At 37.2% G+C, this 16,963-nt stretch overlaps 1 protein-coding gene and 1 long non-coding RNA gene across 2 annotated transcripts in view; both read right to left on the bottom strand.

Annotated features, from left to right (window-relative positions):
- LOC111477170 overlaps positions 1-16,963 on the bottom strand; it is a 26,615-nt gene extending 9,652 nt beyond the window's left edge. Inside the window, exons 1-2 of the long non-coding RNA XR_002717227.1 lie at positions 16,871-16,963; positions 1,717-1,722 (exon numbers count right to left, since the gene is read on the bottom strand). This is a non-coding gene — a long non-coding RNA (uncharacterized LOC111477170). The remainder of the gene's footprint in view (positions 1-1,716; positions 1,723-16,870) is intronic.
- LOC111477167 (NAC domain-containing protein 30-like) lies at positions 5,172-8,448 on the bottom strand. The gene is made up of 4 exons (XM_023121188.1): positions 8,408-8,448; positions 6,772-6,947; positions 5,931-6,202; positions 5,172-5,801 (listed from the first exon to the last, which is right to left on the bottom strand). The coding sequence occupies exons 2-4, from the start codon at positions 6,932-6,934 to the stop codon at positions 5,361-5,363; spliced, it is 876 nt and encodes a 291-aa protein (XP_022976956.1). The 5' UTR covers positions 6,935-6,947; positions 8,408-8,448; the 3' UTR covers positions 5,172-5,360.

Raw genomic sequence — 16,963 nt, 5'->3', positions numbered from 1 at the left:
GCCTCCTTTCCCTCTATGACTCCAACAACGTGAGCCTGCACTAGTTGAAGGACAGGCTCAAGGGGTACGTATACGCTCTCTTGGTGGGTCCATGTGCGCGTATGTTGCCCGTGTATATAGAAGTATTACACATCCAAATTTAGCTCGAACTAGAAAGCAGAATTCAAGGCCATAAAATATTTTCATGAAATGATAGGTTCCTCCATGATTGGTTGTATATGCATTTCTCGACCCCAATAGTGAGGTTACTTACGGAGTATTTCTTTAAATACTCAAGTTACATGCTACTCTTATTTTGTAGATAAAGGTAAGACACCTCCTCTATACGGATGACAATATCATAGTCACAACCATGGACTAGAAGTAGAGTATATGCATTCATGTCATTTTCTTTTGTAGATCATGGTAAAGATTTTACTTTCTTAGTTTTATTTACTTTCGTGTTTATTTATTTTATTATAATATTGTCTTAATGACTTTAGTATGAACGTGTTAGTGCATGGCCTCATTATGAAATGTTTTAAATGAATTTCTCGCACAGTGTAGATACGTCATGTATGTAGTGGCAACTTTGATTTTAATAGGAAATTTGGGTCGTTACAAAGAAAGTCCAAGGAATTAGAGCAGAGAATCATAAAGTTGAAAGTCCGTATTTTAAGCCACCTTGGCACCCTAGGAACCTAGAAGACCTTTTGGCACCTACAAATGACTAAGGTAGCTCTCCATGTCTTAATAGCGTTATGGGCGGCTTGGCTTTTCTAATGGAGTCCAACTCCCCACTTTCTAAGGTGCACTTTCCTTTTCATTGTCTTGAGCTGTCCGAACTCAAAATTTTAGCATGGTTGACTTGAAGTATTTTCATGTGGGTAATCTCGTAGGAAAGATGTAAGTGAGAACAAAGTAGGTTAAAATGACTCATATTAGTTTATGAAGATAGTCTTCACTCTTAAAGTGTTCAAGTTACAAGCAACGGGCAACGTATGCGCGCATGGACCCACCAAGCAAGCGTATACGTACCTTTTGGGCCTATCCTTCAACTAGCGCACACTCCTCTTAGACTATCTTCAGTGACAAAGTAGGTTAAAATGACTCGTGTTAGTTTATGAAGATAGTCTTCACACTTAGAGTGTTTAAGTTACAAGCAACGGGCAACGTACGGGCGCATGGACCCACAAAGCAAGCGTATACAGACCCCTTGAGCCTATCCTTCAGCTAGCGCATGCCCACTCTTAGACTATCTTCTGTAACAAAGTAGGTTAAAATGACTCGTGTTAGTTTATAAAGATAGTCTTCACTCTTAGAGTGTTCAAGTAACAAGCAACAAGCAACATGCGTGCGCATGGACCCACCAAGTGAGCGTATACGTACCCCTTGGGCCTTTCCTTCAACTAGCACACACTCACTCTTAGACTATCTTCTGTGACAAAGTAGGTTAAAATGACTCATGTTAGTTTATGAAGATAGTTTTCCCTCTTAAAGTGCTTAAGTTACAAGCAATAGGCAACGTACGCGCACATGGTCCCACCAAGCGAGCATATACGTACCCCTTAAGCCTATCCTTCAGCTAGCGCACGCTCACTCTTAGACTATCTTCTGTGATAAAGTAGGTTAAAATGGCTCGTGTTAATTTATGAAGATAGTCTTCACTCTTAGAGTGTTTAAGTCACAAGCAACGGGCAACGTACGCGCGCATGGACCCACCACGCGAGTGTATACATATCCCTTGGGCCTATCCTTTAGCTAGCGCACGCTCACTCTTAGACTATCTTCTGTAACAAAGTAGGTTAAAATGAGTCGTGTTCATTTATGAAGATAGTCTTCACTCTTAGAGTGTTCAAGTTACGTGCAACGGGCAATGTATGCTCACATGGACCCACCAAGCGAGCATATACGTACCCCCTTGGGCCTATCCTTCAGCTAGCGCACATTCACTCTTAGACTATCTTCTGTAACAAAGTAGGTTAAAATGACCTGTGTTAGTTTATGAAGATAGTCTTCACTCTTAGAGTGTTCAAGTTACAAGCAACAGGCAACATACTCGCGCATGAATCCACCAAGCGAGCATATACGTACCCCTTGGGCCTATCCTTCAGCTAGCGCACACTCACTTTTAGACTATCTTCGAGTGACAAAGTAGGTTAAAATGACTCGTATTAGTTTATGAAGATAGTCTTCACTCTTAGAGTGTTCAAGTTACAAGAAACGGGCAACGTACGCGCGCATGAACCCATCAAGCGAGCTTATAGTACCCCCTGACCTATCCTTCAGCTAGCACACACTCACTCTTGGACTATCTTTTGTAACAAAGTAGGTTAAAATGACTCGTGTTAGTTTATGAAGACATTTTTCAGTCACGACCTGAATTTCGAGGCTTTGAAATTCGAAATGTGACTCAAAAGACTAAATCGAAAACAAACAAAGAGAAAGAGAAAAGAGGAGTAAAAGATAAAAACTAAATTCAATAAAATCAAAATAGAAGAACAAGAGGGAAAATTTCAAATGTTTAAAAAGAGGATTCAAATTTACAAAATAAGAGAAAATACAAATATAAAGAAATTTTTACAAAAGACTCCAAAAGACCGAAAAGGGACGGACACTCCGGAACAACCCCCTCTGTGACTGTACAGCTCTAGAACACTCCTCTACCTCGACCAGCAGCCAGCGAACACCTGAAAAAAAAAAAAAAAAAAGGGAAGAATGGGATGAGTATAAAAATTATACTCAGTAAGCCACCTACTTGTAAGCCCTAATCGCATCCTAACTTAACAAAATTCTCACGGTCTTCTAATTGGCTTTAGGACATCTGGTTCTGGTCTTAGTCCTTTCGGGGCTCACCCCTTGGGACTTGCTCTTTGGAGCTTCACAGGTTCTCCATCCTTTCATTTGATACCTAAGGGTTCCTTACGCTAAGCTGACATGACCGACGCTCTCTATGAGGTGCTACCTCTGCATGCTATCTGAGACTACATGGTATCTAGCCTAGGGGTGTGCTGAGTACCTCCTAAACCCATGATAGTCCCCTAGGGGGGGCGCGACCCAACCAATTCCCGTGCAGCTAACAGGGACACATTTCCCATGTGAAACGGCTAGGAGCAGTAAGAACTGATCAGGAACCTCTGGTTCCCCCCATGAAGATATAGAGGTCGTTCAGACAACTAGCAGTCTAAGAACACTCAAGGTACTTCTTCGCCATGGAAATTGTTAGGTTCCTAGGGGGAAGGTTGTACCTAACTGAGTGACTTGTCGCTCTTAACTACAAATCCCTAGGCTTATCATAGTAATGAGTCATGGAAAATAACAGAGTGTGCATGCAGACGTCGACTAACATCATTATACATAACTTATGCCAACTAAACACGCATGCGTCATGGGATGATGGCCTCCGTCAAGCACTCGGAACGCGTAGTCCGCGCTCAGGGGGTGACATCATCCCTCGAGCGCCCGGAACGCAAAAGTCACAATTCAGACATGAATTACACATATGCATACGTATAGTGGAAGCTTAAAGCATGCAAGCAACACCCAGATAATTCACCCAATACGCTCATAACAATCGATCTATTGAGTCTCATTCATGGAAAGCTAAACTAAGGCAATTGTACTAGCATGGATGCAATCCATCCCTAGGCTTATCATTAGTAATGGGTTATGGAAAATAACAGTGTGCATGTAACCGCCGTCTAACATTATCACACATAGTTTATGCAAATTAGACATGCAAACTCAACGGGGAGATAGCCTCCATCAGGCACCTGGTAAGCGGAGTTTGCGTTCAACGGGGCGATGTCATCCCTCAAGTGCCCGAAACGCGGAGTTCACCTATTCAACATGAACTAAACATGTGTATCCGTATAGCAGAAGCTTAAAGTATACAAGCAACACTTAGATAATTCACAATTTACCCATTTTCCTTTCAGCATGCATAAGCAATTACCACACTAAGCGGAAGCATAAAGCATGTTTAACTTATCGTGGAAGCATAGGTAACTGGTCATACAACATGTGCTTTGCAACTTAAACTCACAACATAGAAAAGTCTAATCACATAAGGAAACTAATCTAGCATGCATGCATACCAAGGTGATTCCTACAAGTATTTCTTCCTAGGTTCCCTGTGGTGACTTACATGGTTGACGTGTGCCCCTTTGCTAGCGTTTTCATGACCTTAAGGAGTCCAAAATACTGATTTTTCCCAATTCAGTCCCTATTCGCGTAAAAACAAAAATCGGGCAAACAGAAGTTGGACAGACGGAAGATAGAAACTCACGCGTTCCCACGTGCCGCCACGTGTCCTCATGCCCAGCCAACGTCTAGTCACGGGTGTCACGTGCGGGTCAGATTCTGCAGTCGCGGTTCACTGGGCCAGTTTGACACATGACTTGCCAGAAAGTTCTCTCTCCCCCGTTCTTGGAAATCGGCTCGGATCTTCACCTTCGAACCAGAATTCCGGCTAGTTTCCTTCATGAATTTTGTGGAGAATTAACATATCAAAATTTCAGACCTTGATTCACAACGGAGAGTTCTAGATTTGAGAAAAATGATCAAGATCTTACCTTGCTGATTTTCTCGATCTCTTGACGGAAAACGGGACTCTGAAGGCCAACATCTTCTTCTTCTTTCCAAGAAGAAGTCCTTGTCATTAGATCGTGGCTAGCGGTGACTTCCGGTGGTGGTCCGATGAGATTTCCGGCGGCGGTTTTCTTGCTTACTCTCAAACTTTCTCTTTGTTTTTTTCTTTCTTTGCCGCTAGGGGCTAGGGTTTAAGGACCTCTTTTATGGTCGGAGGGGCAAACTTACCTATTTGTTCTTTTGTTAATTTTTAACCCAATTATTTTTTTACTTTTATATTTCTTTTTTTTTCTTTAAATATTCGGGTGTAGAGTGTTCAAGTTACCATCAAAAGGCAATGTACACGCACATGAACCCACCAAGCGAGCGTATACGTACCCCTTGGACTTATCCTTCAGCTAGCACACGCTCACTCTTAGACTATCTTCTATGAAAAATTAGGTTAAAATGACTCGTGTTAGTTTATAGTTAACAAAAAAATAACTAAAATCGAAGCTAGTTGACCGATAACAACCATGTAAAAAGAGGGATACACGACTAAACACAAATAAACTTCTTATTTTTAAGAAAACCAACTTGATTGGATCACTACATGCAAATGAAAATTAATTTATCTACATGACAGTGATACATTTACAATTCAAAACAACTTTCTCATAAACCCTAATCAATCACATATCTGTTTCAATAAAGAAAGACCATTCACTTTGTATCTGATCTCTCTCTTTATACTTACAAAAAAAAAACACTCTAAAATCAGTTTTTTAAATATCTTCCAGCCTTTTTAGTGTTCATATATCATTACAAAAGTCAACAAAAGTTTCGGGTAAATTAGGGTAAGAAGAACACGATGTTTCCACAATTTGCGACGAACAGAGTATGTCGTCCAAATTAACGTTCCATTCGAGGCACGGGTCGTTGTGATTGTTATTGTTATTTCTCTTTGTCTCGTTAGTCTCAAAGTTCGTTGAGAGCGTCGGGCTCTCGAGACTCGGTAATTGGACGAGTTGGTAATTTTGTTGTTGTTGTTGTAGTTGAAGATGATAATTTTGGAGTTGGTCTGACGAGTTGACCATGTGGGTTGGGGTCATGGCATCTGAAAATGTACTATTGTTGTTGTTTTTGAGATCATAATATAAGCCATGATGTTGATAGCTATTCCAAGCTCCAATGGCTTGGTTTTGATTAGGGCTTGGCTTTTTGAAGGCTCTACAAACCACCCAACCTTCTTCCTGCATGTATCGAACAAAAATCTCGAGTTATATACATGTTTTAAAGAGATAACAATCGTGTCGTTAACGTTGAAAATCTCGTTGAATCGACCAGGTTTTTCGAAAGATTCACAAATTGTAGAAACTTGCCTGAACAGGAGCAAGTTCGGAGGTTTGGTGACGATATTCATGCATAATCCAATCAGTTTTTCTACCATTTGGAGCTCGACCTTTATAAAACACCAATGTCTTTCTCATCCCAATCACTCTATTCTTTGACAAAACTGCCTTATCCCTCCCTGTGGCTTTCCAAAATCCCGCACTTGTAGCTCGGTTCGTTCGAGTTCCCGTCGGGTATTTTCGGTCTTTATGACTAAAGAAATACCACTCCTTCTGCTCTTCGTATCCAAATTTACAATTAGCTGCACGATTATAAACGTAAAAGTGAGTTTGACGTGACTTCTGAAAAAAGGGTTATCAATCTTCTAAGTCAAACGTATTTTTAAGGGTAGGTGACAAATGTAAAAGTCCAAGCCCACCGCTAACAGATATTGTCCTCTTTAGGCTTTCCTTCCCGGCTTCCCCCAAAGTTTTTAAAACATGTTTGGTAGAGAGAGGTTTTCACACTCTTGTAAAGAATGTTTTGTTCTCCTCCCCAACTTATGTGAGATTTCACAAAAAAACATATCAGAAAATTGCAAAGAAACAAGCGTAATTTCGAAAAAACATAAAACCCAAAACAAAATAGCTATCAAACACCGTCTCGAACGGATTACCCACAAAGTGGATTCGATAAAGTAGTATGAAAACAAACCAAAAAAACTCAAAAGCTTTCAAATGGATCAAAGTGAAAAAGTGGAGGCTAGTGTTCATAGGGGTAATGAGAAAGTCCAAGTAGGGGAAATGGATTATGTTTAGAAAATGAATCAAAACATGGATTTGAAGCTAACTATCCACTAAAAACTTGACTAAGTATTGTAAATTCAATTACCTTGAATGTCCCATGGCTCCATTTTGTAAAGATCAATATCCATTATGACATCTAAGTCAATATTTTGTGAGTTGATCTTCCTTTTAAGGTAATACCCAACAAGTTCTTCCTCGGTTGGATGAAATCTAAAGCCTGGTGGCACACATGACTCCAAGATCTCCATTGATGGCGTTCTTCTGCATAGATATATATAGAAATCAGCCATTAAAATCAAAACCCTAAAGCTTTGGGTATGATCCTCGTGAGAAAGTTTTGAATTTGGGGAATTTGTTAACGTGGTTCATATTAGGAATCACGACTCTCTAGCTTCCCCTTAATCAAGGCTCGACTCCTTCTCTGGAGTTCTCGAACAAAGTACCTCATTTGTTCGATACTAGATAATTTTATTGACATGACTAAATTAGGGGCACGACTCTGATACCATGTTAAGAATCACGACTCTCCACAATGGTATAATATTGTTCACTTTGAGCATAAACTCTCGTGGTTTTGCTTTGGACTTCCCCAAAAAGCCTCATATCAATGGAGATGTATTCCTTACTTATAAATTCATGGTCATTCCCTAAATTAACGAAGGTGGGACTCCGTCCCATTAATCCTCAACACTTCAGTATAATGGCAGACAATAATGAGTAAAACCCACAAAAAAAAAAAAAAAAACATGAAAAAAGAGAGAGAATATTTGGTTTTTTAACTGTTTTGAGACAAGAATCTTAATTTTGGGATGTTTTTGGGCTGCATGAAGTGAAGCTACTGTTTTTTTTTATAAATAAAATGAAAAAAGTTGGCCGAAAAGCTTGACTTTTGCTGTCATAAAGCATGTTACATTTCTTTGAGTGCAGTTCACTCTCTTTTCTCTCTCTCTCTCTCTCTCTCTCTCTCCTCTTGTGGTTTACAGACATTTTCACACTACAACCACCTTTTCTCTCTCCTCTCTAGGTCACACGTGCGCTCGTGTTCACAAGGTTAACTCTTCCGATCAAACCTGAGTAAATTCAACTCAAATTCGTGAGCGATTACTTGAAAGGTTGAGACAATGCAGTTAACTATGATACTCGAGTAAAGTAGGGATAAATGAATGAACTAGGACTTCATTTGAAAAAGAACGATCCCGATGAGAGGATAACTAAAAAATGTTTGAAAAGAATGGAAAGTTACTACTTGTACCTTCTTTCTCGATACCTCAATCATAGGAACTACAAAGTTAACCTCGCTTTGTTTAGAACAATTCTAAATTGGTGACGTTTTGTTAATTTTCCTAGGATGCAAGAGAATGTCGAGACATACAAGTACCAAATTCCGAACATGAAACGTTATATCAACAATGCAACTGACGTTTCGTTCGACACATTCAATGTACAATGGAGAAACTCAGATAAACTTTGATCAATCTGCACCAAACCCTAATTGTTGAATTGACGTTTCATTCCAAACTTTAAATGTATAATAGAGAAAATCATACATAATTTTATCAACCTACACGAAACCCTAATTGAACGAGGCAAATTCAATAGTTTTTCTTCACTCGACCCGTGAATCTAAACGTACCCATGAACTAAAACGCTCGTACGAGAAAGAACAAACAAAAAAGGTAAAGAAATGAGACGAAAAAGAAGAGATTCATACATAAACTCACAGAGAAATCAGGTGCTTTTGTGATGTCTTCAAGTTAGCTTTGGATTGAGAAAATGGGAAGAACTTAAGAACAAAAAGATGAAATGGAGACTATATATATATACATATATATATATATATATATATATATATAAAGAAAGAAATAAAAATAAAAATAAAGGAAAAAGGGTATTGATTGCGCGTGGGGTGGCAGATGAATAGAAAGGTTTGTTTGGACGGCGTGAAACCATTGTTTTCACGCCACCTCCCCTCTCCTCTTACTCTCACCGCAATTTTGTCTTTCAAGGCTTTGTTTTTATTTATTTATTTATTTATTTTATGTTGCAAACCCTAGCAAATTAGGTCAACATTTTTGGAGAAATCTATGATGTTCTTTCAACTTGTTCTAGTGGATTTCTTTTTGTTTTGTTTTTTACTTGTGTTAAATGCAAGTTATGTGGTGGAAAACTGGTTTGAGGGTCGGTTTGGATCGTTGTAATATTGGATATATTGAATCTTATTGCATATGAATTTAGAATACGTAATACTGCGTGATTATTACCGTTGGGTAGTTATGTAATGGTAGCTCTACGTTGCATAATTTTTTTTCAAATTGTGCATTTAGAGCACGTAGGATAGGAGAATGGGAGCTTGAACCATTGCTGAGAGCTTATCTGCTACGAAAATTGTATATCTTTATATAAATTGTCAAATTGTCAAGCTCGTGAGAAGTAAATATTTATTTTCTTCATACGGGAGTTGCTAATTTTCATGCAAACCGAGGGGAATGGGTTTATGGTATGGTTTTCTTGCAAATCGGGGGGAATGAGAGACCTAGCCATTAGTGAGAGGTTAAACTACTACGAAAGTTGCATATCCCTATATAAAATTTTAAGCTTGTGAGAAGTAAATATTTATTTTCTTATACGAGAGTTGCTAAGTTTCGTGCAAATCAAGGGGAATAGGTCTATTTTCTGGTTTTCTTGCAAACAGGGGGAATGGGAGATCGAGCCAGGTGGAGCTTAAACTACTTGAAAATTGCATATTAATTTTCATCATACGAGAGTGGCTAATTTTCATGTAAACTGGGATAATAGGTCCATGTTATCGGTTTCTTGCCAACGGGGGGAAAGGGAGCCCGAACCATTAGTGATAGCTTAAACTGCTACAAAAATTACCTATCTCTATATAAAGTTTTAAGCTCGTGAGAAGTAAATATTATATTTTCTTCATACGAGAGCTGCTAATCACGAGCAAAAATTTCTTCTAAATCTCGTTTGAGTAAATCATTAGCAAAGAGGTCGAACTTTAATCGAGTGTTTTTTTCTCTCATATTATCTATTTTTCTTAATTTTTGTGCTAATATTAATTACTTAACTTTGTTAAAATGTGAAAAAAAAAAAATAGAATTAAACGACCAATAATAAAACAGTTGAGAGCATAAAGAACTGTCTGTTCTAGAAAAGGTCGCTTTCTGTCACTCCTATAATCCAGCTTTGGTTGTCTCCTTAGGTCAGCCGCCCTTGGCCATTTGTCACCAACCCCTTTTTGCCACGTGTCATTCCATGTCAGACTTTCCAGCTTGTCCTTATGCAATTGCTAATCATTTGTGTCCCCCACATATTTGATTTAACATCTCTCATTCCTTTTTTTTTTTTTTTTTTTTTTCTCTCTTTCATACATCAATTGTTTTCATTACTTATTAAGTACTCTAATTATGTTGTAATCTTGTAATTTTTTTTTTAATTTCATAAAATTGGTGTAGCACGGTGTACCTAAGATTTAATAGTCTTGGGAAGACTATCCGTACATACCAACACAAGCTTTTTCAGTATAATTTGTCATCAGTCACATGCTTCTTAAGAAAATTTTTAGAAGTTCAATTAATGTAAGATTGCTTAAAGTAAAATATGTTTAACTTTGAAGTTCTTATGATTTAATTATCGAAAAGAAATGTGAAATTTATTGATACTATTTGAGTTATAGTGTGAAAACCTTCCCCTAACAGACACGTTTTAAAGCCTTGAGAGGAAGCCTGAAAGTGAAAGTCCAAAGAGGGCAATATTTGCTAGCGGTAGATCTAGACCGTTATAAATGTTATTAGAGCCAGACACCGGACTATATGCCAATAAGGACGCTAGGCCCCGAAGGGGGGTGGATTGGGTGGCAATCTAACATTGATTGGAGAAAGGAACGAGTGCCAGCAAGAACACTGGGCCCCGAATGGGGGGTGGATTGTGATGTCTCACATTGGTTGGGGAGGAGAACCGTAGTGGATCTGGGTCATTACAATAGTAGAGATTCAATTGTTATACGGTTTAAAGTAAAACGACTTAAATGCTGGATCTTAAAAGTTCAAAGAGTAATCTACAGTTTTAAGAGATATTTGAATGAAGGCGGTTCTAAGGGTCGGATACCTATATCAACAAGGTGTATATACTTTTTCGGTAGCTCAGTTACAGGAACGCCAAAATTAAGTGTGTCTTGCTTGGAGCAATTCTATGTTAGGTGACTTATCAATAATTTTCTTAAGATACATGTGAGTAAAGACAAAATATGCTGAAAGAACTTGTGTTGGTTTGTGGGGATGATCTTCCCTCTTAGAAGCAAGGAGTAAGTAACGTGACCATGTCGCAGAGGAATGTCGGGACACATAGATGCCAAATCTAGATTCTAAATCTTGAGAGAGACTTTCAAAACGTCTATTTTAGTAAGTAACGCGACCATGTGGTAGGTGAATGTCGGGACACATAGGTGTCAAATCTTGATTTCAAAGCCCGAGCATGAGTCATTATAAATGACATTAGAGAGACTTTCAAAACGTCTATTTTAGTTTCTATATTTTTTAAAACGAACCATTTTGAATGCTAAAATAGTATTTAAATCCAAATTTTTTTTAATAATATTTTTAATTAATTGTACAAACAAAGTACTTTACTAATTTTTTAAATCATAACCAAACACTACAATTTTTTTTTTTTTTTTTTTTTTTTTTTTGTCATTAAATATTAAAACACTCATCACACACATTATTAAATTCATATCATACCGAGCTCTACGAATAGAAATTTAAACATATTATCATACGATTAAAATCATATAGCTTAATAAGTTAAGCTACAGTTACATTAACACGTTAACTGAATAAATATTTGTACGTTCTTTTTTTTTTACTCTCGAAATAAAATTATTTAGAGTGTACAATAAATCTTAATAAATTACTAGGGAAAAATTCATCGGAACAAATTAAAATATTTTAATTTTTACAAAATTAAACATAGTTTATCGGTAATTAACATACCTACTAAATAAATAAATAAATAATAAAAATTGAACTTTTATTATTATTATTATTATTATTTATTGTTTTTTGAACCCCACCAATTTTTTTGAAATTGTTTTTGGATTTACCATTAAAATATGAGATAAAATATATTTTGAGGAAAAAGTAATATTGGAAATCATTATGGATATTCATTACAATGGAGAGATATTTTTGTGAGTTCACATTAAAGGGAAAAAGAAAAATCATAGTTTAGAATATAAAAGTTGTAATAATATTGTCAAGCCTTCTCAAGTTAATTATTTTGGGTTATTATTATTATTATTTTGAATAAATAATATGATTTTGGACGGTTGAAAGTATGGTTTGGTGAATGTGACACCCGAGTAAAACAGGGATACATAAATTAACCAAGACGACGTCCGGATGAGAACAATTTTGAGAATAAGATAACTCAGAAAAACTTTAAAAAAATTGAAAGTTAATGTCTATATTAATAAGCTACACCTTGTTTTTTAGTGACTCGATCATAAGAACTTCAAGGTTAAACGTTTCTTGCTTCGAGTAATTCTATGTTGAGTGACCTCCTAGGAATTTAGCATGCTAGAAGAACTCGTATTTTTCTGTGGGGATTCTCTTCTCTCTTAGAAACGAAGAGTAAGTAATGTGACCATGTTGCAGGACAATGTTGAAGGTCATGGGTCATCTCAGGTGTCGAATCGTGTTGAATCCGTAGTGCAACTATGGACGATAATAATCAAAACTATCCACTAGCAGATGCAATCGTGGATAACGAGATAGACAAATCATAGGATTCACAACAAATTTAAAAGAATGTAATTGGAGAAAACCCTAATCTCACGATTATTTTTTTACCTCCACAAGGGAGACGACCCTAATCTCAGGACTATTTTTTTACCGTCATATTGGACACGACCCTAATCTCAGGATTAATTTTTTACCGTCGCTTCATAGACGACCCTAATCTCAAGACTATTTTTTTACCGTCACATTGGAGACAACCCTAATCTCAGGACTATTTTTTTACCATCACATTGGAAACAACCCTAATCTCAGTACTATTTTTTTACCGTCACATTGGAGACGACCCTAATCTCAGGACTGTTTTTTTACCGTCACATTGCAGATAACCCTAATCTCAAGATTATTTTTTTACCATCACATTGGAGACAACCCTAATCTCAGGATTATTTTATGACCTCCACAAGAGAGACGACCCTAATCTCAGNACTATTCTTTTACCATCACATTGGAAACAACCTAATCTCAGGACTATTTTTTTACCGTCACATTGGAAACGACCCTAATCTCAGGACTGTTTTTTTACCGTCACATTGGAGATAACCCTAATCTCAAGATTATTTTTTTACCATCACATTGGAGACAACCCTAATCTCAGGATTATTTTTTTACCTCCACAAGAGAGACGACCCTAATCTCAGAACTATTCTTTTACCATCACATTGGAAACAACCTAATCTCAGGACTATTTTTTTACCGTCACATTGGAGACGACCCTAATCTCAGGACTGTTTTTTTACCGTCACATTGGAGATAACCCTAATCTCAAGATTATTTTTTTACTATCACATTGGAGACAACCCTAATCTCAGGATTATTTTTTTACCTCCCCAAGAGAGACGACCCTAATCTCAGGACTATTCTTTTACCGTCATATTGGAGACGACTCTAATCTCAGGATTCTTTTTTTACCGTCACATTGGAGACAACTCTAATCTCAAGACTATTTTTTACCATCACATCAAGATCATCAACTCAACCAAAGAGCAAATCGATAACCGATTTGTTTTAGAAGAAAGCTATGGCCTATCGAGCGAAAATCGGTAACCCTAGCCGTTCAAAAAATAATTTTTTTTATTGTTAGAATGAAAACAAAAACTTTATGTTATATAATAAGAGAGAGAGAGATGCAACTTTTCTTAGATCTCACAATACGTTATATGTTATTAATATTTAAATGCACTTTTTGTATAGTTTTTAAAAAGATTAATTAAATAAACATATTTTAAATAAATAAATAAATAAACTTTTCTTTTTTATTTATTTGTTTGTTTATTTAGTACTCTTACGCGTTTCATCTATAGTGAGTTGTAAGCAAAGTTATATTCAGACCAATTGCCAACTATTTTATATTATTGGCCTTATAATTATATTCCATTTTTTTATTAATTAAAAAAATACTCTACAATTTAATTATTAATTTAATATTGTTTCTTTTTTTTATTTTATTTTATGAAAGATCTTATAATCATCCCTTTAGGATTTGGATGTTCTTTTTGTTCCAACTTAGGTGAGGTGAGCTATAAAGAAGTGACACGATATGTTCTTTTTTATCTAACTAGCAGCTATACATGGATGTCTTGTCTTTTAAAACTATTATAGAGGAGCATCTAGTCTTGACAAATTGGGTGTGTAGTTCCCTATACACCCGACCCACACGTGCAAATGTGGATTACCGGGTGGGCTCGCACACCTCCTAGGCTTGCATAGTTGGGCTAGTTGGCAGCCGTCAGGAGGTACAAAAAACCCTCAAATATCATGCAAGCATGATCATCATCATAGTGTACGCGTCCGTACTTATCATCATAAAAGAGAAAGTAACCCCCAGGTCGGCTCGCACACTCCCTAGGCCTGCATAGTTAGGCTACTTGGCAGACGTCCGGATGTACAACACACCCTCGATACTTTTCATTTTAAATCATTCATGTGACACAACCCCACACATCCTTCGGCTCGCACACCCCCTAGGCCTGCATAGTTAGTTGGGCTAGTTGGGCTAGTTGGGCTAGTTGGCAGTCGTCCGTAGGTACAACAAACCCTCAAATATCATGCAAGCATGATCATCATAGTTAGTTGGGCTAGTTGGGCTAGTTGGCAGTCGTCCGTAGGTACAACAAACCCTCAAATATCATGCAAGCATGATCATCATAGTTAGTTGGGCTAGTTGGGCTAGTTGGCAGTCGTCCGTAGGTACAACAAACCCTCAAATATCATGCAAGCATGATCATCATAGTTAGTTGGGCTAGTTGGGCTAGTTGGCAGTCGTCCGTAGGTACAACAAACCCTCAAATATCATGCAAGCATGATCATCATAGTTAGTTGGGCTAGTTGCCAGTTCGTAGGTAAAACAAACCCTCAAATATCATGCAAGCATGATCATCATAGTTAGTTGGGCTAGTTGCCAGTCGTCAGGAGGTAAAACAAACCCTCAAATATCATGCAAGCATGATCATCATAGTTAGTTGGGCTAGTTGCCAGTCGTCAGGAGGTAAAACAAACCCTCAAATATCATGCAAGCATGATCATCATAGTTAGTTGGGCTAGTTGCCAGTCGTCAGGAGGTAAAACAAACCCTCAAATATCATGCAAGCATGATCATCATAGTTAGTTAGGCTAGTTGCCAGTCGTCAGGAGGTAAAACAAACCCTCAAATATCATGCAAGCATGATCATCATAGTGGCTAGTTGCCAGTCGTCAGGAGGTAAAACAAACCCTCAAATATCATGCAAGCATGATCATCATAGTTAGTTGGGCTAGTTGCCAGTCGTCAGGAGGTAAAACAAACCCTCAAATATCATGCAAGCATGATCATCATAGTTAGTTGGGCTAGTTGCCAGTCGTCAGGAGGTAAAACAAACCCTCAAATATCATGCAAGCATGATCATCATAGTGGCTAGTTGCCAGTCGTCAGGAGGTAAAACAAACCCTCAAATATCATGCAAGCATGATCATCATAGTTAGTTGGGCTAGTTGCCAAGGAGGTAAAACAAACCCTCAAATATCATGCAAGCATGATCATCATAGTTAGTTGGGCTAGTTGCCAGTCGTCAGGAGGTAAAACAAACCCTCAAATATCATGCAAGCATGATCATCATAGGGGCTAGTTGCCAGTCGTCAGGAGGTAAAACAAACCCTCAAATATCATGCAAGCATGATCATCATAGTTAGTTGGGCTAGTTGCCAGTCGTCAGGAGGTAAAACAAACCCTCAAATATCATGCAAGCGTGATCATCATCATAGTGTACGCGTCCGTACTTATCATCTTAAAAGAGAAAGTAACCCCAGCTCGCACACCCCCTAGGCCTGTATAGTTAGACTAGCTGGGTCCGGAGGTACAACAAACCCTTCTCAATACTTTTCATTTTAAATCATTCATAACATCCTTCATAACATGCATGCATAAGTTCTTCTATTTTCTAGTATGAACATAAGGTATGAACAACATTAAATAAGGAAGTTATTTCCTAGTATGAACATAGGTAACAAACAACATTCCTCGTTCCCTCCTTCTCCCTCTACACCTATTAAGGTTTGAACCTACACATACATAAAGGGTTGTTTTAGAAACCAATCCATCCTCTTGGCCAACAGTGCTACAACATTGTTTTGATGGTAATCGATTGTGTGCATCAAAGTGTTCCATGACTTGTTAGTCCTCTCTTCCATGAGATTGGCCCATTACAATTACTCTCGTGTACTATTAACATTTGAGTTTTAAGAAATTAGGTTAAACATTATATTATACTTTTTGCTTATGAAATATTATTAATGAGGTTTTCCATTTCTTGAAATGAATAATTTTAAAAAAAAAACTATAAAAAATGAAAAAAATTATGTTGAAGAATCTCCGATCCCCCAACACTGAAATGAAAAATTTTGCGATAATGAGGATGAAATAGGAGGCAAAGATGAGAAAGGTTTCCGGTCCCTTAGACATCTCTACTCTTGATATGAAGTTAAATTCACTCGATTTAGGGTTCTTTTTTCGTTTTTAATTTATGTTTAAGTATCAAATTTCTTTTATTTTCTGATTTTCTGATTTTTTAATATATGTATTTTTTTTTATGTTACATTGGGTACATAAATAATAACCTTATATTTAGTATACCACAATTATTACCTAAAAAGATCATTAACACTTTCTTAATGATCTTTTTTATGGTTATGTTGGCGATGATAGGTGGATCTGGTAATTGGTCTATTCCAATTCTGATAGGTGCACCTGACCTGAAATTTTTCGGATTAAATAATATTGCATTTTGGTTGTTGCCACCAAGTCTCTTGCTCCTATTAAGCTCAACCTTAGTAGAAGTGGGTAGCGTTAGTAGAAGTGGGTAGCGGCACTGGTTGGACAGTCTATCCGTCCTTAAGTGGTATTACTAATTCTGGAGGAGCAGTTATTCAACAATTTCTAGTCTTCATCTATCTGGTATTTCATCCATTTTAGGTTCTATCAATTTTATAACGACTATT

Source organism: Cucurbita maxima, unplaced genomic scaffold (genome assembly GCF_002738345.1).
Source record: "Cucurbita maxima cultivar Rimu unplaced genomic scaffold, Cmax_1.0 Cma_Scf00003, whole genome shotgun sequence".
Lineage (NCBI taxonomy): Eukaryota > Viridiplantae > Streptophyta > Magnoliopsida > Cucurbitales > Cucurbitaceae > Cucurbita > Cucurbita maxima.
This window is presented reverse-complemented; position numbering and strand designations above follow the sequence as displayed.